The sequence below is a fragment of the Ranitomeya variabilis genome, chromosome 1, assembly GCF_051348905.1.
Source record: "Ranitomeya variabilis isolate aRanVar5 chromosome 1, aRanVar5.hap1, whole genome shotgun sequence".
Taxonomy (NCBI): domain Eukaryota; kingdom Metazoa; phylum Chordata; class Amphibia; order Anura; family Dendrobatidae; genus Ranitomeya; species Ranitomeya variabilis.
The window spans coordinates 794,629,921-794,652,918 of record NC_135232.1 but is presented as its reverse complement, the minus strand read 5'-3'; the positions used below and the strand labels follow the sequence as shown (position 1 = coordinate 794,652,918).

General features: G+C 43.1%; 1 protein-coding gene across 1 annotated transcript in view; it reads left to right on the top strand.

Moving 5' to 3' along the window:
- Window positions 1-22,582, top strand: part of ZNF414 (zinc finger protein 414) — a 55,150-nt gene extending 32,568 nt beyond the window's left edge. Inside the window, exons 6-7 of the mRNA XM_077273482.1 lie at window positions 16,439-16,591; window positions 21,880-22,582. Of these exons, the coding sequence (XP_077129597.1) occupies window positions 16,439-16,591; window positions 21,880-21,950 (224 nt within the window). The 3' untranslated portion in view covers window positions 21,951-22,582. The remainder of the gene's footprint in view (window positions 1-16,438; window positions 16,592-21,879) is intronic.
- The last annotated feature ends 416 nt before the right edge of the window (window positions 22,583-22,998 follow it).

Sequence of the window (22,998 nt, the reverse complement as noted above, 5' to 3'; positions counted from 1 at the left end):
TGAAGTCTGCAGGAAGTGGAAAGGGCTTGGATATGTGGTTTGAAGGAGAGATCCGTGTCAAGGATTACCCCAAGGAAGCGAGCTTGTAAACTGGGGAGAGTGGGCAGCCATTTACTTTAATGGATAGGTCTGTTGGGGGGGAGTTAAGTGAGATGGGGGGGAAAAGATGATGAATTCTGTTTTGTCCATATTAAGTTTTAGAAATCTAGCGGAGAAGAATGAGGAAATAGCAGACAGATATTGTGGGATTCTGGTTAGTAGGGTGGTGATATCTGGTCCAGAGATGTAGATCTGTGTGTCGTCAGCATAGAGATGATACTGAAAACCATGGGACTCTTAGCTGTACAAGGCCAAAGGTATAGATGGAGAAGAGCAGAGGCCCTAGGACTGAACCTTGCGGGACTCCGACAGATAGGGGGCGAGGTGAGGAGGTGGTGTGCGAGTGGGAGATGCTGAATTTCCGGTCTGTTAGGTACAACGAAATCCAATATAAGGCCAAGTCAGTGATGCCAAGAGATGAGAGGGTCTGTAATAGTAGGGAATGGTCCACTGTGACAAAGGCAGAGGACAGGTCTAGGAGAAGGAGGGCAGTCGTGTCGCTTGACTTTGGCAGCTAATAGGTCATTGGTGACTTTAGTTTTGGCAGTTTCAGTGGAGTGATGCGGCCGGAAGCCAGATTGAAAGAGGGAGCAGGAAGAGAGGTGGGGGGACAGTTCAATATGGACGTGTTGTTCCAATAGTTTTGAGGCATAGGGGAGAAGTGATATAGGGCGATAGCTAGATGCAGAGGATGAGTCAAGAGAGGGCTTTTTGAGGAAAGGTGTGATTGAGGCATGTTTAAAGCTTGAGGGGAAAACAGTTGTTAGTGATAGGTTGAAGAGATGTGTTATGGTTGGAATGAATACTGTGATAAGGTTTGGGATGAAGTGGGATGGGATCGGGTCAAGTGTACAGGTGGTGAGATGTGATCTTGAGAGTAGAGTGGAGAGTCGATCTTCTGTAATGGTGGAGAAGTTGGTTTTGGAGGAGGAGGGCTGGGCAGTTGGGAGAAAGGGCTCTGGGGGTTGTTGACTAAAACTGTCTCTGATGTTATCAATCTTCTGCTTGAAAAATGAGGCAAAGTCTTTGGCCGAGATGAGTGGAGAGGGAAGGGATGCTGGGGGACGAAGGAGAGCATTGAAAGTGTTGAATAACTGTTTAGGGTTGTGAGACAGGGAGGATATGAGAGATGAGAAGTAGGTTTGTTTTGTTGCAGCGAGTGTGGCCTTGAAAGTAGTGAGGGACTGTTTGAATGTGATTAAGTGCTCATTGGAATGGGATCTTTTCCATCTCCGCTCAGCAACCCTGGTAGCCCGTCTCAGTTCTTTGGTCAGGCTGGTGTGCCAGGGCTGTCTGTTGATTTTGCGAGCTTTGGTATGTGTGAGAGGGGCAATCGATTCCAGAGCTACAGCTATTGTAGTGTTATATAGAGCGGCATCCGCATTGTGTAGGGAACTTATGCCTGTAAGAGGGAGAAGGGATTCAGACAGTGAGTGTAGATTGAGGTGTTTAAGATTTCTGCGAGGGTGTGCAAGTTTGTGGGGTGGGGAGTGTGGACAAGGAGTGGAGAGGAAAGAGAATGTGAGTAGGTTGTGGTCAGAAAGAGGGAGACATGAGTTAGAGAGGTTAGATAGGGAGCAGAGGCTGGTGAAGATGAGGTCCAATTTGTGGCCATTTTTGGGAGTGGCTGCAGAAGACCATTGAACGAGGCCGAAGGAGGAAGTGAGAGATAGAAGTTTAGTGGCAGCTGAGAGAGAAGTGTCAATGGGGATGTTGAAGTCACACATGATGATAATGGGGATGTCCGCAGAAAGGAAGTAAAGTAGCCAGGTGGTGAAGTGGTCAAAGAAGGTGGTGGCTGGCCCTGGGGGGCTGTAAATGACAGCCAGTTGGAGGGGCAATAGATGCGCAGAGATCACCTCAAAGGAAGGGAGGGTAGCTGAGGGTGGCAGTGGGATTGGGGTGAAGGAGCAGTTATCTGACAGGAGAAAACCAACTCCTCCACCATGCTTGCTGCTGGGGCCGGGGGGGTGTGTGTTATGATCTGGTGGCTTAGGAGCAGCATCAGACGTGCTCTGGAGGAGGTGGTACCTGTACTGGCTGCAGACCCTGAACTTAACACCGCAACTAGCAGTAGCTGTGGGATGTACCTACCAGTCCTAGACACCTCGACACAGCCGGAGAACTAATTACCCCTATAGATAGAAATGGGAAACTATCTTGCCTCAGAGAAAATCCCCAAAGGATAGACAGCCCCCCACATATATTGACTGTGAGAGAAGAGGGGAAAAAACATACGCAGACTGAAAACAGAATTTAGCAAAGGAGGCCAATCTAGCTAAATAGACAGAATAGGACAGAGTACTATGCGGTCAGTATTAAAAAACACTAGAAAAATCCACCACAGATAATACAAAAATATCCACACCTAACTAAAGGCATGGAGGGAAAATCTGCTTCTCCAGAGCTTCCAGCTTGACTGAATAAATCCACACTGACAAAGCTGGACAAGAAAAACATAGAAATGCACTGAACAATAAAGTCCACAGTATGTGGACTTCAAAAACCAAGCCAGGACTTATCTTTGATGGTTTGAACTGATAAGCAGGAGAATCCAGGAAGAGATGTGAATCCACCCAGGAACAATGAACAACCGGCACTAACCAAAGGATCTGGCCAGACTTAAGGTACCTTCACACGAAACGACTTTGTAACGATATCGCTAGCGATCCGTGACGTTGCAGCGTCCTGGCTAGCGATATCATTTAGTTTGACACGCAGCAGCGATCAGGATCCTGCTGTGATGTCGCTGGTCGCTGAATAAAGTTCAGAACTTTATTTGGTCGTCCGATCGCCGTGTATTGTTGTGTTTGACAGCAAAAGCAACGATACCAGCGATATTTTACACTGGTAACCAGGGTAAACATCGGGTTACTAAGCGCAGGGCCGCGCTTAGTAACCCGATGTTTACCCTGGTTACCAGCGTAAAATGTAAAAAAAACAAACAGTACATACTTACATTCGCATCCCCCGCCGTCTGCTTCCCACACTGACTGAGCGCCGCAAAGTGAAAGTGAAAGCACAGCACAGCGATGACGTCACCGCTCTGCAGTTAGGGCCGGCGCTCAGTCAGTGCAGGAAGCGGACGCCGGGGGACGCGAATGTAAGTATGTACTGTTTGTTTTTTTTTACATTTTACGCTGGTAACCAGGGTAAACATCGGGTTACTAAGCGCGGCCCTGCGCTTAGCAACCCGATGTTTACCCTGGTTACCCGGGGACCTCGGCATCGTTGGTCGCTGGAGAGCTGTCTGTGTGACAGCTCTCCAGCGACCAAACAGCGACGCTGCAGCGATCGGCATCGTTGTCGATATCGCTGCAGCGTCGCTTCGTGTGAAGGTACCTTAAATAGCCCAGTCAGAATTGGTAATAAGTGGAAGCACCTGATGACTGCTGAAATCCAAAGGAGCAGCAGTACCACTTATAACCACCGGAGGGAGCCCAAGAGCAGAACTCATAACATTACCACTTATAACCACCGGAGGGAGCCCAAGAGCAGAATTCACAACAGTACCCCCCCCCCCCCCCTTGAGGAGGGGTCACCGAACCCTCACCAGAGCCCCCAGGCCGATCAGGACGAGCCAAATGAAAAGCACGAACCAAATCAGCCGCATGAACATCGGAGGCAACAACCCAAGAATTATCCTCCTGGCCATAACCCTTCCACTTGACAAGATACTGAAGCCTCCGCCTCGAAAAACGAGAATCCAAAATTTTCTCAACCACATACTCCAACTCCCCATCAACCAACACCGGAGCAGGAGGATCAACAGAGGGAACAACGGGCACCACATATCTCCGCAATAAAGATCTATGGAAAACATTATGGATGGCAAAAGAGGCTGGAAGTGCCAAACGAAAAAACACAGGATTGATAATCTCAGAAATCTTATACGGACCAATAAACCGAGGCTTGAACTTAGGGGAAGAAACCTTCATAGGAACATGACGGGAAGACAACCAGACCAAATCCCCAACCCGAAGCCGGGGATCAACACACCGACGACAGTTAGCAAAACGTTGAGCCTTCTCCTGAGACAACGTCAAATTGTCTACCACATGAGTCCAAATCTGCTGCAACCTGTCCACCACAGAATCTACACCAGGACAATCAGAAGGCTCAACCTGCCCTGAAGAAAAACGAGGATGGAAACCAAAATTACAAAAGAAGGGCGAAACCAAAGTAGCCGAACTAGCCCGATTATTAAGGGCAAACTCGGCCAATGGCAAGAAAACCACCCAATCATCCTGATCAGCAGACACAAAGCATCTCAAATAAGTTTCCAAAGTCTGATTAGTTCGCTCGGTTTGGCCATTTGTCTGAGGATGAAATGCAGAAGAAAAAGACAAATCAATGCCCATCCTAGCACAAAAGGACCGCCAAAACCTAGAAACAAACTGGGAACCTCTGTCAGACACAATATTCTCAGGAATGCCATGTAAACGAACCACATGCTGAAAAAACAACGGGGCCAAATCAGAAGAGGAAGGCAACTTAGGCAAGGGTACCAAATGAACCATCTTAGAAAACCGATCACAAACCACCCAGATAACAGACATCTTCTGGGAAACAGGGAGATCTGAAATAAAATCCATAGAAATATGCGTCCAAGGCCTCTTAGGGACCGGCAAAGGCAAAAGCAAGCCACTAGCACGGGAACAGCAGGGCTTGGCCCGCGCACAAGTCCCACAGGACTGCACAAAAGAACGCACATCCCGTGACAAAGAAGGCCACCAAAAGGACCTACCAACCAAATCTCTGGTACCAAAAATCCCAGGATGACCAGCCAACACAGAACAATGAACCTCAGAAATCACCTTACTAGTCCATCTATCAGGAACAAACAGTTTCCCCGCTGGACAGCGATCAGGTTTATCAGCCTGAAATTCCTGAAGCACCCGTCATAAATCAGGGGAGATGGCAGAAAGAATCACCCCTTCCTTGAGAATACCAACCGGCTCAAGGAGTCCAGGAGAATCAGGCAAAAAGCTCCTAGAGAGGGCATCAGCCTTAACATTCTTAGAACCCGGAAGATACGAGACCACAAAATCAAAACGGGAGAAAAACAGGGACCATCGAGCCTGTCTAGGATTCAACCGCTTGGCAGACTCGAGGTAAATCAGATTCTTATGATCGGTCAAGACCACAACACGATGCTTGGCCCCCTCAAGCCAATGTCGCCACTCCTCAAATGCCCACTTCATAGCCAACAACTCCCGATTGCCAACATCATAATTGCGTTCCGCAGGCGAAAACTTTCGGGAAAAGAAGGCACACGGTTTCATCAAGGAACCATCAGAATTCCTCTGAGACAAAACGGCACCTGCCCCAATCTCAGAAGCGTCAACCTCTACCTGAAAAGGAAGAGAAACATCCGGCTGACGCAACACAGGGGCAGAAGTAAATCAGCGTTTAAGCTCCTGAAAGGCAGAAACAGCCGCAGAAGACCAATTCGTAACATCAGCGCCTTTCTTCGTCAAATCGGTCAGGGGTTTAACCACACTGGAGAAGTTGGCAATGAAACGGCGATAAAAATTAGCAAAGCCCAAAAATTTCTGAAGGCTCTTCACAAATGTGGGCTGAACCCAATCATGAATGGCCTGAACCTTAACCGGATCCATTTCAATAGACGAAGGAGAAAAAATGAACCCCAAAAAAGAAACCTTCTGAACTCCAAAGAGGCACTTAGACCCCTTCACAAATAAAGCATTATCGTGAAGGATCTGAAATACCATTCTGACCTGTTTCACATGAGACTCCCAATCATCGGAAAAAATCAAAATATCATCCAAATATACAATCATGAATTTATCAAGATAATTCCGAAATATATCATGCATGAAGGACTGAAACACAGATGGAGCATTAGAAAGGCATCACAAGGTATTCAAAAATGGCCTTCGGGCGTATTAAACGTAGTTTTCCATTCGTCACCCTGTTTAATACGAACAAGATTATACGCCCCTCGAAGGTCAATCTTAGTAAACCAACTAGCCCCCTTAATCCTAGCAAACAAATCAGAAAGCAAAGGCAAAGGGTATTGAAATTTGACCGTGATCTTATTCAAGAGGCGATAATCAATACAGGGTCTCAAGGAGCCATCCTTCTTGGCAACAAAAAAGAATCCCGCTCCCAATGGTGAAGAAGATGGCCGAATATGCCCTTTCTCCAAGGACTCCTTAACATAACTCCGCATGGCGGTATGTTCTGGCACAGACTAGTTGAAAAGTCGGCCCTTAGGGAACTTACATCCTGGAATCAAGTCAATAGCACAATCACAGTCCCTATGCGTAGGAAGGGAACTGGATTTGGACTCGTCAAACACATCCTGGAAATCTGACAAAAACTCAGGAATTTCAGAAGAGGGGGAAGAGGAAATTGACATCAAAGGAACGTCATTATGAACCCCCTGACAACCCCAACTAGTCACAGACATAGATTTCCAATCCAGCACCGGATTATGTACCTGTAACCATGGAAACCCCAGCACAATAACATCATGCAAATTATGCAACACCAGAAAACGACAATCTTCCTGATGTGCTGGCGCCATGCACATGGTTAGCTGTGTCCAAAACTGAGGTTTATTTTTAGCCAAAGGTGTAGCATCAATACCCCTCAAAGCAATAGGGGTCTGCAAAGGCTGCAAGGGGAAACCACAACGCTTGTCGAATTCTAAGTCCATCAAGTTCAAAGTGGCGCCTGAATCCACAAACGCCATGACAGAAAATGACGACAATGAGCAGATCAAGGTCACAGATAAGAGAAATTTGGGCTGTAAAGTACTGATGGTAACAGACCTAGCGACTCTCTTAGTACGCTTAGGACAATCAGAAATTACATGAGCAGAATCGCCGCAGTAAAAACACAACCCATTCTGACGTCTGAATCCTTGCTGTTCAGCTCTAGTCAAAATCCTATCACACTGCATTGGCTCAGGACTCCGCTCAGAGGATAATGCCATCGTGTGCACATCTCTGCGCTCGCGCAAGCGCCGATCAATCTGAATGGCCAGAGACATAGAATCATTCAGACCAGCAGGCGTGGGGAACCCCACCATAATGTCCTTAACAGATTCAGAAAGACCCTTTCTGAAAATTGCCGCTAAAGCATCCTCATTCCATTTAGTGAGCACAGACCATTTTCTAAATTTCTGGCAGTATGATTCTGCCGCTTCCTTGCCCTGACACAGGGTCAACAAGGTCTTTTCTGCATGATCCACTGAATTAGGTTCATCATACAATAACCCTAGCGCCTGAAAAAATGTGTCTACATTAAGCGAGGCCGGAGTCCCTGATTCAAGGGAAAATGCCCAGTCCTGAGGGTCACCACTGTTGTGAACTCTATTTTTAGGCTCCCTCTAGTGGTCACAAGCGGTACTGTGTAGTGTTGTCTTTCTGCAGGTTGGCTGCATCAGCTGGTTCGTTATCCTGGTTGGTTTCCTATTTAGCTCACCTGCATACTCAGTTCCTTGCCTGCTATCAATGTATTCAGTGCTCTTCAGATTCCTTGTGATTACCTTGCTCCCAGCCTCTCCAAGACAAGCTAAGTTTTTGTCCGTTCATTTTTTGATTATTAGCATTCATCATGTTTCTTGTCCAGCTTGCTAAGATGTGATCTCCTCGCTTGCTGGTTGCTCTAGGCGACTGAGTTTCTCCCCCCACACCGTTAGTTGGTGCGGGGGTTCTTGAAATCTCAGTGTGGATATTTTGTAAGGGTTTTTACTGACCGCACAGACCCCTTTACTACTTTCTGCTATCTAGTATTAGTGGGCCTCATTTGCTGAATCTGTTTTCACCCCTGTGTATGTGCCTTCCTCTTACCTCACCGTTATTATTTGTTGGGGGCTTCTATATCTTTGGGGATTATTTCTCTGGAGGCAAGAGAGGTCTTTCTTTCTCTCTAGGGGTAGTTAGTTCCTCAGGCTGGCTCGAGACGTCTAGGATTTTTAGGCACGTTCACCGGCTACTTCTAGTGTGTTTGGATAGGTTCAGATTTGCGGTCAGTCCAGTTTGCCACCTCCCTAGAGCTTGTCCTATGTTTGTTACTTAGCTTGAGTAATTCGTGATCCTCAACCACTAAGGATCATAACACACCACGCAGCAGAGAAATGACAATTTTAACTTGCTGAATGGGATCACCAGAGGAAGAGGTTTAAGAGCAAAAAACAGTTTGCAGTTATTTTTAAAGCTCAAAAACTTGGACCTGTCCCCAAAAAACAAATCCGGAGTTGGAATTTTAGGCTCTAGAACCGGAGTCTGGACAACATAATCAAAAATAACCTGTACTCTTGCAGCAAGTTGATCCACACGCGAAGCCAAAGCCTGAACATCCATGTCAGCGCCAAACTCCTGAACCACCCAGAGATTAAGAGGGAAGAGAAGACAAAGTAGACTGCAGAAAAAAAAATGGCTCAGCACTTTTCTTCCCTTCTTTGCATTTAACTCATTCTTGGCCAGTTGTACTGTTATGATCTGGTGGCTTAGGAGCAGCATCAGACGTGCTCTGGAGCAGGTGGTACCTGTACTGGCTGCAGACCCTGAACATAACACGACAACTAGCAGTAGCCGTGGGATGTACCTACCAGTCCTAGACACCTCGACACAGCCGGAGAACTAATTACCCCTATAGATAGAAACGGGAAACTATCTTGCCTCAGAGAAAATCCCCAAAGGATAGACAGCCCCCCACATATGTTGACTGTGAGAGAAGAGGGGAAAAAACATACGCAGACTGAAAACAGAATTTAGCAAAGGAGGCCAATCTAGCTAAATAGACAGAATAGGACAGAGTACTATGCGGTCAGTATTAAAAAACACTAGAAAAATCCACCACAGATAATACAAAAATCTCCACACCTAACTAAAGGCATGGAGGGAAAATCTGCTGCTCCAGAGCTTCCAGCTTGACTGAATAAATCCACACTGACAAAGCTGGACAAGAAAAACATAGAAATGCACTGAACAATAAAGTCCACAGTATGTGGACTGCAAAAACCAAGCCAGGACTTATCTTTGATGGTTTGAACTGATAAGCAGGAGAATCCAGGAAGAGATGTGAATCCACCCAGGAACAATGAACAACTGGCACTAACCAAAGCATCTGGCCAGACTAAATAGCCCAGTCAGAATTGGTAATAAGTGGAAGCACCTGATGACTGCTGAAATCCAAAGGAGCAGCAGTACCACTTATAACCACCAGAGGGAGCCCAAGAGCAGAACTCATAACATTACCACTTATAACCACCGGAGGGAGCCCAAGAGCAGAATTCACAACAGGTGTGGGAAAGGTAGAATCCACCATACGAGAGTGAAGCAGGAGAGGCTGTGTCAGAGGGAGTGAGCCAGGTTTCGGTGATGGCGAGGAAGGAAAGTGTGAGTAATGAAAAGATCATGGATGTAAGAAAGTTTGTTGCAGACAGAGCGAGCGTTCCATAGTGCTCCTGTTAGTGGGACTGGGGAAGTGGGGGCTGGGTGAATGGGTATAAGGTTAGAGATGTTACGGAAAGTTGTGATAGAGCGTGGATAGGAGGTAGAAATGACTGTGGGGATGTGGTGAGGAGGACCAGGATTTGGAGCAATATCTCCGGCAGTGAGGAGGAACAGAGAAAGTGTTAGCAGGAGAGAACATGAGGGGGCTGTCTGTGTTTGGAGACTGAGTATTTGTATGTTGAGGAACAGTTCAGAGGAGGAGGTGAGATGGATGGGGAGGATTCAAGAAGAGATGACCTGTTCCTTACTAGGTGTTGGGATTAGGGGGTTAGTAGAAAGTGAAGGATTACAGGGGTGAGAGTGAAGGCAAACAGAAACATTGTTTACAGTGACTGTATCCAGTTACCTTCATTTCCCTTCTGGTCCAATTCTGGAATTTTGAGCATCACACTTCTATGATACACAGGGCAAACTGACAGTTTTGTAGAATTATGCTATACAATATATGTGCAACAAAATGCATTCAGGTTTGAAGAAGAGGGAAGTGGTCTGTGCTCATCTTGGCCAGATAATTTAAGAGAGCCAGATGTATATGATCAAGGCAGAGTAAACAACGTCATCTATATATATAATTGTCTAAGGGTTTTTCTGTCTGTCTGTCTGTCCTGGAAATCCCACGTCTCTGATTGGTCGAGGCCGCTAGGCCTCGACCAATCCGCGACGGGCACAGCATGGTGACGATGATGTCATAATGGAAATCCCGCGTCTCTGATTGGTCGAGGCCGCCAGGCCTCGACCAATCAGCGACGGGCACAGTATCGACGTAGATGTCATAATGGTTGCCATGGTGACGATGATGTCATAAAGGTTGCCTCGACCAATCAGCGACAGGCACAGTCTGCCGCGAATTCTGGAATCATCATTGTCCATATACTACGGGGACATGTATATTCTAGAATACCCGATGCGTTAGAAAATCAGTTGACATGAGTACAGCAGTGTATGAGACAAGTGATCAAATTGAAAATTATACATGTCCCACTGTGGGACTAAGTAAAGGGGAAAAAAGTAAAATAAAACCTATAAAGAAAACACACAAAGTGCACACAAATTCCGAAAATGAGTTTCGCCACTCAAAACGCAGCGTTTCTGATCAAACAAAAACAAACAAAAAATTACACATAATTGGTATGGCCGCGACTGGAACAACCTGCTCCATAAAACTGGCATGTTATTTTATTTGGCGAATGTTGTAAAAAAAAATAAACACAACATTTTTGTTTTTTTCATCATACTGACTCACAAAAAAGTGAATAAAAAGTGAACAAAAAGTCCTGTGGAAAAAAACAAACAAACAAACAAAAAACGTATAATTGAAAACTCAAAACTGTCTCGCAAAACACTATCCCTACTTTGGCTCATTTGGCAAAAACCTTTTAAAAAAGCTACCACTCTCAGAATATGATGATGCAAAAACAAATTCTTTTTAGTAAAATATTGTTTAGTTTGCAAAAAGAAAGCCTAAAAAAATCATAAATTTTGGTATCACTGTAATAGTACCAACCTGACCAACAAATCGTTCTGATCTCTTTTACCACAAGGTGAACAATGCAAAAATAAAAAAAAGAAATAAAAACAATAAATGAATTGCTGGATTTTGTCCATTCTGTGTCTGAAAAATCTGAATAAAACGCGATAAAGAAATATTATGTACCCCAAAATGGTACCCCACAATGCTTTAATTATTATATTGTTAACGTTGTTACTTATGACTGTTGTGTTTGAAACTGTTAAACTGTAAAGCGCTGCCGAATATGTTGGTGCTATATAAATAAAGATTATTATTATAACAAAATATCTGCAACTCGTCCCTCAAAAAATCAGCCCTCATACAACCCTGTTCGCTAAAAATAAAAAAGTTGCAGATCTCAAAATATGGCCCCAAAAAACCTACTCTTTATTTTAAAAAAAAGCATTTTTACTGTAAGAGCAGCAAAACCTAAAAAAACTATATAAATCTGGTATCGCTGTAACCACACCGACCCGAAGCATAAATCCACCTCATCACTTATATCACACGGTGAACCACGCAAAAATAAGAACTACTCTTGTACTCCTGTCTATTTGTTCATTCTACCTCCCAAAAATCAAATAAGACTTCGCTCACATTTATCCTGCTGAGCACTTACATCTGGGTTTCCATGTAAATTCCCAAAACCGGGATTCAGACAAAAACCCTGGACGGAACCATTCACTTATGAGGCAGATGGAATTACTTTGGACTTGTCTATGTTCCAGCAGATGTCCCATCATTTTAGGAGTCTTTTTAGCACCCAAGTATGACCACAGATCTGTGAATGCCTAAAAAGATGGATACCACCGGATCAAACGCCAGAGTATGGAGGGTCTATATCTGCCTCATTATGGTGGGTGGTTCCATTGGGGGTTTCGTCTTACTCACATTTTTGTGGGATTTACACGGAAAACTCGAGGTAAATGCTCAGAGTAGAAAAGAAGAACATGAACCAAACCTTATTCTGGAAGCGATCGAAAAATAGAATGTACCCCATAATGTTACCAATAAAAACCCTAATTTATCCTGCACAAAACCAGCTGCCACTCAGATCCGTCATTTGTCACTGGAACTACAGGGGGTTCCACGTTACTGGTAGAACAAAGACTCTGGAAAAGCGACATGTCTCCCACACCCTCAAATAAAATCCAGTGAATGCTATTCCAAATCCTCCCTTTTTCTGTGTTCCACTGGGCCTATACCATAGTAAGAGGTTACATCTTTGGCATTATTGTAATGGAGAGAAGGCACTTAAATTACGGGTGCATATTGCCAGAAGCACAAGCTGGGCACAATGTATGGGGGCGCTACAATTTGTGGGGGCTCTACGCTATATGGGGGCACAATGTATGGCTATTAGACTGACAGATTTGCAATTCTCCAGAAAAAAAGCCTGGTGTGGATGTTACAAAATAGTCACTGCAGTCGTAGATGAATTCATTGAGAGGTGAAGCTCTTACAATGTGGTCACTTTTGTTTTTTTTCTGCTGTTCTGGCACCTTAAGGGCTCCGCAAATGTCGCCCGCAAACTATTCTAGCAAAATCTGTGCTCCAAAAGCCAAATAGCGCTCCTTCCTTCTCAGTCCGGATGTGTGGCCTAACAGTAATTTCTGACAACATATGAGGCCGCACCACGTTCGAGAGAAATTGCACAATAAATTGTGGGGTCTAGTTTCATCAATTAACGCTTGTGTGCCTGACAAATTTGCAACAAATAAAAATAAATACATTTTTACCACTATAATGCCATATTTTCATGTCTCAATGTTCTAAAATTCTGTGAATCACCTATGAGTTCAAAATACTCACTACACCTGTAGATGACTTCATTGAGCGGTCTAGTTTTCAAAATGGCATCACTTGTGGGCAGGTGTCAGTTGTTTTCACATGTCAAGGGCTCTTCAAATGCGACACGGCATTCACAATCTATCCCAGACAAATTGCACTCTTTCCTTCCCTAGCCCTGCCATGTTCCCAAGCCGAAGTTTTTGATCACATATGGGGTATAGTCACGTTCGGGACAAATTGCACAACAAATTATGGGGTCCGATTTCTCCTATTATCCATTGTGAAAAATACAAATTTGAGTCGAAAACAACATATTTGTGAAAAAAATTTAGTGTTCAATATGACAACCTAATGTTATCAAATTCTGTGTAGTACCGGTGGGTCCAAAATGCACATTATACCCCTGGATAAAATCCTTAAGGGGTGTAGTTTCCAAAATGGGGTCACTTGTGGGGGGGTTTCATAGTTTAGGCACAAGAGGAGCTTTTCAATCGCTACATGACGCCCGCAGACCATTCCATCAACGTCTGCATTCCAAAACGTCACGCCTTCCTTTCCAAGCCCTGCCGTGCACCGAAAAAGTAGTTTTCCTCCACATATGGGGTATCGGTGTACTCGGGAGAAATTGTACAACAAATTGTGGTGTCCATTTTCACCTGTTACCCTTGTGAAAATAAAAACAATTGGGGCTAAAAGTACATTTTTGTGGTTAAAATTTGATATTTTTTTTTAAAATTTTCACAGCTCTACGTTATAAACTTCTGTGAAGCACCTGGGAGTTCAAGGAGCTCACCACACATCTAGATAAGTACCTTGGGGGGTCTAGTTTCCAAAATGGAGTCACTTTTTTGAAGTTTCCACTGTTTAGACACATCAGAGGCCCTCCAAACCCATCATGGCGTCCGCTAATTGTTCCAGCAAATTTTACATTGAAAAGTCAAATAGACCTCCTTCCCTTTGTCGATTTGCCGTTCACCCAAACAGTGGATGTCTTCCACATATGGGGTAGCTGCATATTCCAGGAGAAATTTCACAACAAATTTTATGGTACATTTTCTCCTGTTACCCTTGTGAAAGTAACAAATTTGGAGCTAAAGTAAAATTTTTGTGGAAAAAAAGTTAAATGGTCATTTTTTTTCCCTTCCAGATTGCTTTAGTTTCTGTGAAGCACTGGAAGTGTTAATAAACTTCTTGAATGTGGTTTTGAGCACCTTGAGGGGTGAAGTTTGTAGCACTTTTGGGTATTTGCTGTCATATAGGTCCCCCAAACTCACTTCAAATGTGATGTGGTTCCTAAAAAAAATAGTTTTGTAAATTTTGTTGGAAAAATGAGAAATCACTGGTCAACTTTTAACCCTTCTAACCTCCTAACAAATAAAATTGTTTCCAAAATTGTGATGATGTAAAGTAGACATATGGGAAATTTTATTAACTATTTTGTGTGACATAACTCTCTGATTTAAGGGCACAAAAATGAAAAGTTTGACAATTGGAGATTTGGCAAAAATTTTGAAAATATTGTGTTTTTTTCATAAATAAACGCAAGTCATATCGAAGAAATTGTACCACTATCATAAAGTACAATAAGTCACGAAAAATCAGAATCAGTGGGATAGCGTGAAGCATTCAAGAATTATTACCACATAAAGTGACACTGGACAGAATTATATTATATATTGTCGTTTTGACGATACGGCGAAAAAAAGAAATTGCTACCAGCTGCGTCCTACGCTGGTCGCGTCAAAATGACGCATGCGGAAGCATCCGCATACAGCCGCACGACCTGCGTACCTAATGTTAAAGATAGGTACCCAGGCCGCATGCAGGCCACATGCACAAGTAGGCGGAGCTAGTGGCGGAGGTGCAGCCGAGGGCGGGGCTTCACGGAGGAAGTCTGCAGCCCTCCGCAGCTCCTCAAAACACTAGTGTGAGACTAGCCTAATACAATCATGAAGTTGGGACAGAGACCATGATTCCAGTGAAGTATCCCTTAATTTACTGGATGCATCAGTTATGATAGAATCACAGTTTCCTCTGTTGCAGAGCTCAGAATGTTGTAATCCCACCCACATCACTGATTAGCAGCTTTCTGTGTAGATTGTATAGTGACAGAGAGCTGCTGATTAGTGATGGGGGCGTGCTTGGACCAGAAGGCACTGAGTAGCTTGTCTTGTAGTGATAATCTCTTGCTCATAAAACACTGATTGTAGTAAAATAACAAACACATCCTAGTTAGTGACACATCACTGTAATCAGGTTCGCTTACCCCACATTATAGTGCTTTCAGATTACATAGCAAACCTGCTGACAGATTCCCTTTACATTATGACAGCTGTGTACTGACTACCACTTGGCACAGGTTTAAATGTGATTGGCTAATTCTGGATGCAACCACAATTATATCTCAACGATCACACTTATGCAACCACATTATTGTAATTTTGTTATTTTTATTTTCCCCCGCCCATCCCCCAAAATAATTTCTCTGTTTCTCAATGGATTTGTACAGATTAAAGGTGGACAAAGTTATGAAATGATTCTTCGTGGAATATCGTTTTTTAGATGACAGCATCTTGGTATTTTAGTAGGGGTGTCTAGACTTTTTATATCCACTGTACATTCTAAGCGAATGTCCATTTAAATCAGTGACTGCTTTTTTTGGAAGTTTGTTAGAAATCTATGGCAATAAAGGGATTTTTAAGTGCCCTATAGTTTTGGATAACCACCATTTACAGACTTCATGATATGAACTACTGTCATATCTATATGATATTTTAAAACATAATTGGGTGGCTTTTCCATCCAATCTAAGTATATTCACTGGCTACAGTGCAGGAATTCCCGTTTAAATGCTGGAAATAGTTGGGAGTGACTTGCATCAAATTTTGTAAAGGTCACAAATTTCCTTATAAATCTGCATTTGTAACTAGGACGAATAAATATGCCCATATATCACGGTCAGATATACAGATTGCAATGCACAGCCGGGCCATGGGTCTCCTGACTTGCACTTGACAGTTTCATAGACATCTATGAGGCTTTCTTTTTCGAGTCAGACCTGATCACGGTCTGGACTCAAAATATGCTACACGAATGTCTGAATTCAGCATAACTGTTGAAAAATGCCTGCTTATGCACAGGTGAAGATTCTTACCATCATCTGCCCTACTCCTACTCAGGATTTCTTAATAAATTTTACTAAAACAATCTCTTAGGAGTCCACACCCACTTTTCTTATCGCTTTCAAATTAGCCTAAAATAAAGAAATATCTATAGAAAACTAGTATAATTGCTTTAAGTCAGGCATTTTTTTTTACAGTTGGTCAATATCAGACATTTTACCACCATAACTAAATTACTACAATAATGAGTATCACTATAGTGTAGCTATGGTATGAAAAACACTTTTATCACATATTCATATTTATCACGTTATATTATTTTATTACTGTAATAAATATAAAGACTAGAGCAAAATTGTCATGGTATTGTTATCTACATTTGATACAACTTGATTTACATATACATATGTCTTGCTTCCTTTTAGGCCATACAACCAACAGCCGTATAATATGGGAGCATACACGTGACAACTACAGGTGTATGCAGTGTAACTTTTCAACTGCAACGAGAGACCAAATGGATAAACACATTGAGTTGTTTCATAAGAACCCTACCTCAGCCAGACTGGATGAAATAGGTTGGTAACTGCTCTGAACATTTGTTTGCACTTCACTATTAATTTTAGGGCAGTAAACAATGCACAAAGTCATAACATTTATTATGGTGAACATTACAATAAGTTCAGGGGGGATAAGGATGAGTATTTAACTTCCAAATCAAATGCATATCTTATTAAAATGAAATTGATGAGTAAACAGTTACATCATATTACTCTTGCCTTTTACTATTAAGGGGAACTTGTCTCTATAGTTTGTAGTCTCAAAGATTCGGCTCAGTACCATAGGCAGAGACAAGACAAATGCAGCGCTGCCCTTGGCCGGCTTTACAAACACCGCCTAGGCTGATTGGTATGTCTCTCCTGATGCACACAAATGGCAGAGATCAGCAATTACCTGAAACAGCTTGGTTTCCCTTACGGTCCTTCAACCTGCATTTTCTCTGAAATGCCAATCGTGCAGCCAGGCTCTGATTCATGCTGTTTGTGGTTGGGAGCAGTACAGCTGAGTTTAGCTGTGTCACACAACCCTTCTGCCAGGGTTTGGGATCACAACACTGTCACTCCTGCTGTACTGCCCCTGCTTACACTATCTGTCCGGAGATGCCAGTAAACAAACTTACGTCTATTGTGCTCAGGCAACTTGCAATGTATCACACAGGAGGAACCCAGAACAGTCACTTTTCTCCTGTGCAAGACCTAATGACAGTATTAATCTCCTGCAGAGTGATTACAAGTAGAGATGGGCGGATACCTGGATGTTCGTGTCCGGCAGGTTCGGCCAAACAGTTACAAAAAGTTAGGATTCGGGTACCAGAACAGTACCCGGAACCCATTCACTTGAATGGGGGGCCCGAACATCCAGTGTTTGCATGACAGCACGGCAAACACCACTTCTGATCAGCGGTAAATTCATCTTTGCTGGTCACACAACTACGGTTCCCATGCTGTCAAAAGACAGGTATAAAATTTACCTCCGGTCACTGGTGTCAGCTGATGGTACTGCTGCCGCTAATAACAGCTAGAGCAGGAGCAGCTGATGGGAGTATTCAGCAACCGGCGCCCACGCTGTAAATAAATAACAAATATGAATTCCACTTTCCACCACTACAGGGCAAGTGGTAATAGATGCGACTTTTCTGGGTGGCTGCGGGCTTCTGTTTTTAGGCTGGGTCGGGGCAATATCCATGGCCCGTTACCAGTCTGAGAATACCAGCACCAATCTTTCAGCTTTAGCAATGCTTGTCAAAATTGGGGGGAGCCCACACCATTTTGTTTACTTATTTATTTAAATAATAATAATAAAAAAAAAACAGGGGTGCCTCCCCCAGCTGTGAGTTTTCCCTGGCTGGTTATCAGAAATACAGGAGACCCCACGGAGTATTTTTTAATTATTTATGTAAATAATTAAAAAACCACGTGGGGACCCCTCTATTCTTGATAACTAGCCTTGCTAACGTTGACAGCTGAGGGTTGCAGCCCCCAGCTGTGAGTTTTGCCTAGCTGGTTATCAAAAATAAAGGGGAACTCTCGTCGTTTTTTTTTTAATTATTTATTTACAGCACAGGAGCCGGCTGATGAATACTCTCATCAGCCTCTCTTGCTCTCACTGTTATTAGCGGCAGCAGTCTTCAGCTGATGGGAGCGGTAGTCCCATCAGTCAACACCAGTGACCGAAGGTAAATTTTATACCTCCAATCACAGCTGCATGCTCACGCTGTCATTTGACAGCGTGGGAACCAAGGCTGTCTGACCGGCGGTGATGATATTATTGCTGATTAGAAGCAGTGGTTGCTGCACTGTCATGCAAATGACAGCGCAACAAACACTCGGTGTTCAGGGAGCCGAACCCAAACAGTAACACTGACTTCCTGATGAAGTCCGTATTCGGTGTCCGTGTACATACATTAGGTGTTCGGTACGGACACCTAACTAAACTGTTCAGGTTCGCCCATCTCTAATTACAAGTTTCATGACTGCAGCAGACAAAAGTGTGATTACTGACACATCTATGTACAGGCAGTGTGGGGGGGAGGGGTGGTATAGCTTAGCTGATTGGGCAATGAAAGGAAGAGAGCTGATAGAAGGGTTTTAATTTGACACAACTAAAATCTGCTGCACTCCCCTCCCCCTACTGACTCATGCAGGAGGTTTGATCAGGAGATAAGAGCTGTATCATTGCATCCCAATCACTGAGGCACCTGCTTTAAAGGGACTCTGTCACCTGAATTTGGAGGGAACAATTTTCAGCCAAAGGGGCGGGGTTTTCGGGTGTTTGATTCACCCTTTCCTTACTTGCTGGCTGCATGCTGGCTGCAATATTGGATTGAAGTTCATTCTCTGTCCTCCGTAGTACATGCCTGCACAAGGCAATCTTGCCTTACGCAGGCGTGTACTATATAGGACAGAGAATGAACTTCAATCCAATATTGCAGCCAGCATGCAGCCAGCGGGTAAGGAAAGGGTGAATCAAACACCCGAAAACCCCGCCCCTATGGCTGAAAATTGTTCCCTCCAAATTCAGGTGACAGAGTCCCTTTAAAGGGAACCTGTCACCAGGTTTGGCCAATAAGAGATACGGCCATCACCTTTCAGGGCTGATACACAGCATTATAGAATGCAGCCCCCCACAAGTGACCCCATATTGGAAACTAGACCCCCCAAGGAACTTATCTAGATGTGTTGTGAGAACTTTGAACCCCCAAGTGTTTCACTAAAATTTATAACGCAGAGCCGTGAAAATAAAAAATATTTTTTTTTCTGCAAAAATGATTTTTTAGCCCCCAGTTTTGTATTTTCCCAAGGGTAACAGGAGAAATTGGACCCAAAAAGTTGTTGTCCAAATTGTCCTGTGCACGTTGATACCCCATATATGGGAGAATTCTACTGTTTGGGGACACGTCAGGGCTCGGAAGGGAATTAGTGGTGCTTTGGAATGCAAACTTTGATGGAATGGTCTGCTGGCGTAATGTTGCGTTTGCAGAGCCACTGATTTGCCTAATCAGTAGAAACCCCCCACATGTGACCCCATTGTGGAAACTAGACCCCCCCCCCCCCCCCAAGGAACTTATCTTGGTGTGTTGTGAGAACTTTGAACCCCCAAGTGTTTCACTAAAGTTTATAATACAAAGCCGTGAAAATAAAAAATCATTTTTTTCCCACAAAAATAGTTTTTAGCCTCAAAATTGTTATTGTCCCAAGGGTAACAGGAGAAATTGGACCACAAAAGTTGTTGTCCAATTTGTCCTGAGTACGCTTATACCCCATGTGTGGGGTTAAACCACTGTTTGGGCACACAGCAGAGCTTGGAAGGTAAGGAGCACCGTTTTACTTTTTCAACGCAGAATTGGCTGGAATTGAAATCGGACGCCATGTCGTGTTTGGAGAGCCCCTGATGTGCCTAAACACTGGAAACCCCCCAACTCCAACCCTAACCCGAACACACCCCTAATCCCAACCCTAACCTTAACCCTAACCACACCCTTAACTTGAACACTCCCCTAACCACACCCCTAACCACAACACACCCCTAATCCCAGTCCTAACCTTAAACCTAACAACACCCCTAAACCTGACACACCCCTAACCCTAATCCCAACCATAAACTTAATCCAAACCCTAACCCCATCTCTAGCCCCAACCCTAACCCTAATTTTAGCCCCAACCCTAACTTTAGCCCCAACCCTAACTTTAGCCCCAACCTTAACCCTAACTTTAGCCCTAACCCTAATGGGAAAATGGAAATAAATACATTTTTTTTATTATTTTTCCCTAACTAAGGGGGTAATAAAGGGGGTTTGATTTATTATTTATAGCGTTTTTTAAAGCGGGTTTTTGTTTGGCAGCTGGCCCACAGAGTCATGTGAGGTCTTGTTTTTTGCGGGACGAGTTGATGTTTTTATTGGTACCATTTTCAGGCACATGACATTTTTTATCGCTTTTTATTATGATTTTTGGGAGGCAGAATGAACAAAAACCAGCAATTCATTAATTTCTTTTGGGTGGGGCGTTTATCCCATTCCGTGTGCGGTAAAATTGATAAAGCAGTTTTATTCTTCGGGTTAGTACAATTACAGCGATACCTCATTTATCTTTTTCTAAATGTTTTGGCGCTTTTATGCAATAAAAACGTTTATTTAAAAAATAATTTTTGAAACGCTTTATTATGAGGGCTATAACTTTTTTATTTTTCTGCTAATGATGCTGTATCATGGCTCATTTTTTGCGGGACAAGATGACGTTTTCAGCGGTACCATGTTTATTTATATCCATCTTTTTGAACGCGTGTTATTCCACTTTTTGTTCGGCGGTATGGTGATAAAGCATTGTTTTTTGCCTCATTTTTTTTTTTACGGTGTTCACTGAGGGGGTTAACCAGTGGAACAGTTTTATAGGTCGGGTTTTTGTTTAATTTACATAAAGAAATGTATTTTGGGGAAAAATATTTAATTTTTTCTTTATCTAGGAATTTTTTTAAAATATTTTTACACATTTTTTTTTTTTACTTTTTTACATTGTCCCAGGGTGGAACATCACTGTATAAAGTCAGATCGCTGATCTGACACTTTGCAGAGCACTGTGTCAGATCTGCGATCTGACAGGCCGTGAAGGAGGTTTCTCAGGTCCTGCTCTCAGCAGGCACTGACAAGCCACGACCCGGAAGGACCCCACGGCAATCTTGGATTCGGGCGCCTGCAGTGAGGAGACCCTCAGAACAACGCGATCACATCGCACGAAGCACGCAGGGAGCCCCCCTTGCAGTGTTCCGAGGGTTAAAGTGCTGGGAGCTGTCCGTGACCGCTCCTGGCACATAGTGCCGGGTATCAGCTGTGATAATCAGCTGACACCCGCCCGCGCTCCCTACATGAGCGCAGCTGATGGCGTATGACGTACTATTCCGTCCATGGGAAGTAAGGCCCAGGTCACATGGACGGAATAGTACGTCCAATACCAGAAAGGGGTTAAGCAATGGTGGGGGCGTGTTCTTTTTCTGCTGAGTTGCTGCCTGCTTTTGGTTGGTTAGAATCACGAAAGGATAAGTACTTGGCCCCAGTAAAAAATATCTGATAACATCCATTTGAACTTATAAAAAATTGACTCATAAGGGCCAAATACTTTGGTATCTCTGCAACAGAAAGGCTAAATTAAAATGTTTTATTCCACTTTGCAACTACTATTACATCCTGCAACCAGTTCAACATGAAAAATGTGGTGAAAGGTCCTCTTAAAATGTCAAGTAGCATATTTTATTTTTCATTCACCAATTTATTCACTATGTTCTCTAATGTACTCTTGTTTTGTATTTACAGATTATGATGTGGATCTTCTTTCTTTCCACTCTAAGCTCCCTGCAGAAATGGAATCTGATCTCTTACCTTAGATTTGAAATAAAGTTACTAGAAACCTGAATATCTCACAGCCACTGTCACAAGTTTCTTATCACGTGCTCTAGTTTTTATTGTTCTTAATTTTTTTTAAACTTGTAGTGAAAACCTGCAAACCGAAACACAACAGTATAATTTTAAGATTTGGCCATGTAAATCAAGCTGTATACCTACTCAATGGATATTTTACTTAAAATGGTCTACTCTTGGAGCAATGACCATTGACCCCTACTTTTTCTTTGCACGTTTATTTGGAAGCCATATTATTTATACTGCACAGTGCTACAAAAAAAATATCAACAATGAGATTGCTGGTTGAGCGTATGTTAGCTTTTAATTGTTCTGTATGCAACAGTACCTTCTAAGTGTAGGAGTTTTTATTGAGAAACAAAAATGAAAATTAATATAGTGTAATACATAACTAAAATGTATCACTATTACTAAAAAAAATTCACAATACATGCTAATTAATGTGTCACAATTAAGGGGGTATTACTTTTTTGATTACATAATGTTACAATTTTTTGGATTTTGGCAAAGATAAAGAAATTCTTGTTAAAAAATATCAATTTAATCCTGTGTTATTTTTAATCTGTGTTGTCAAGTTAAAAAGGATTTTCACCCAAAACTTTAAGATGGTCATAAATCTGTAATTTAGATGTTAGACGAAGTTCATAAATTAAGTTAGTTTTCTTTTGCTAGCAAAGATATTGGTAGTTTTCTATTATGGCGTTGCTGTAATTTTTGCAAATAACAAGATCAGGATCTGCTTCCAAATGTATATTTGTAGTCACTCTCTAGTTCCCTTTTAAACCAAGATTTTACCACCTACAGTATGTGGCTGAAATAGTAGAAAGAGGATTTCTTAATATAATAATCAGTACTTCCCTACATGATTGCCACCAGGAGCTCGACCCAGCTGTCAGCCGAGCTCCTGTGGTAACATCCAGGGCTGGTGCCCGTAACAGCCAGGTCTGGTGCCCGTAATAGCCAGGGCAGGTGGCCGCACCGCCCCTGGCTGAATAACCCTCCAAATGCCGCCAT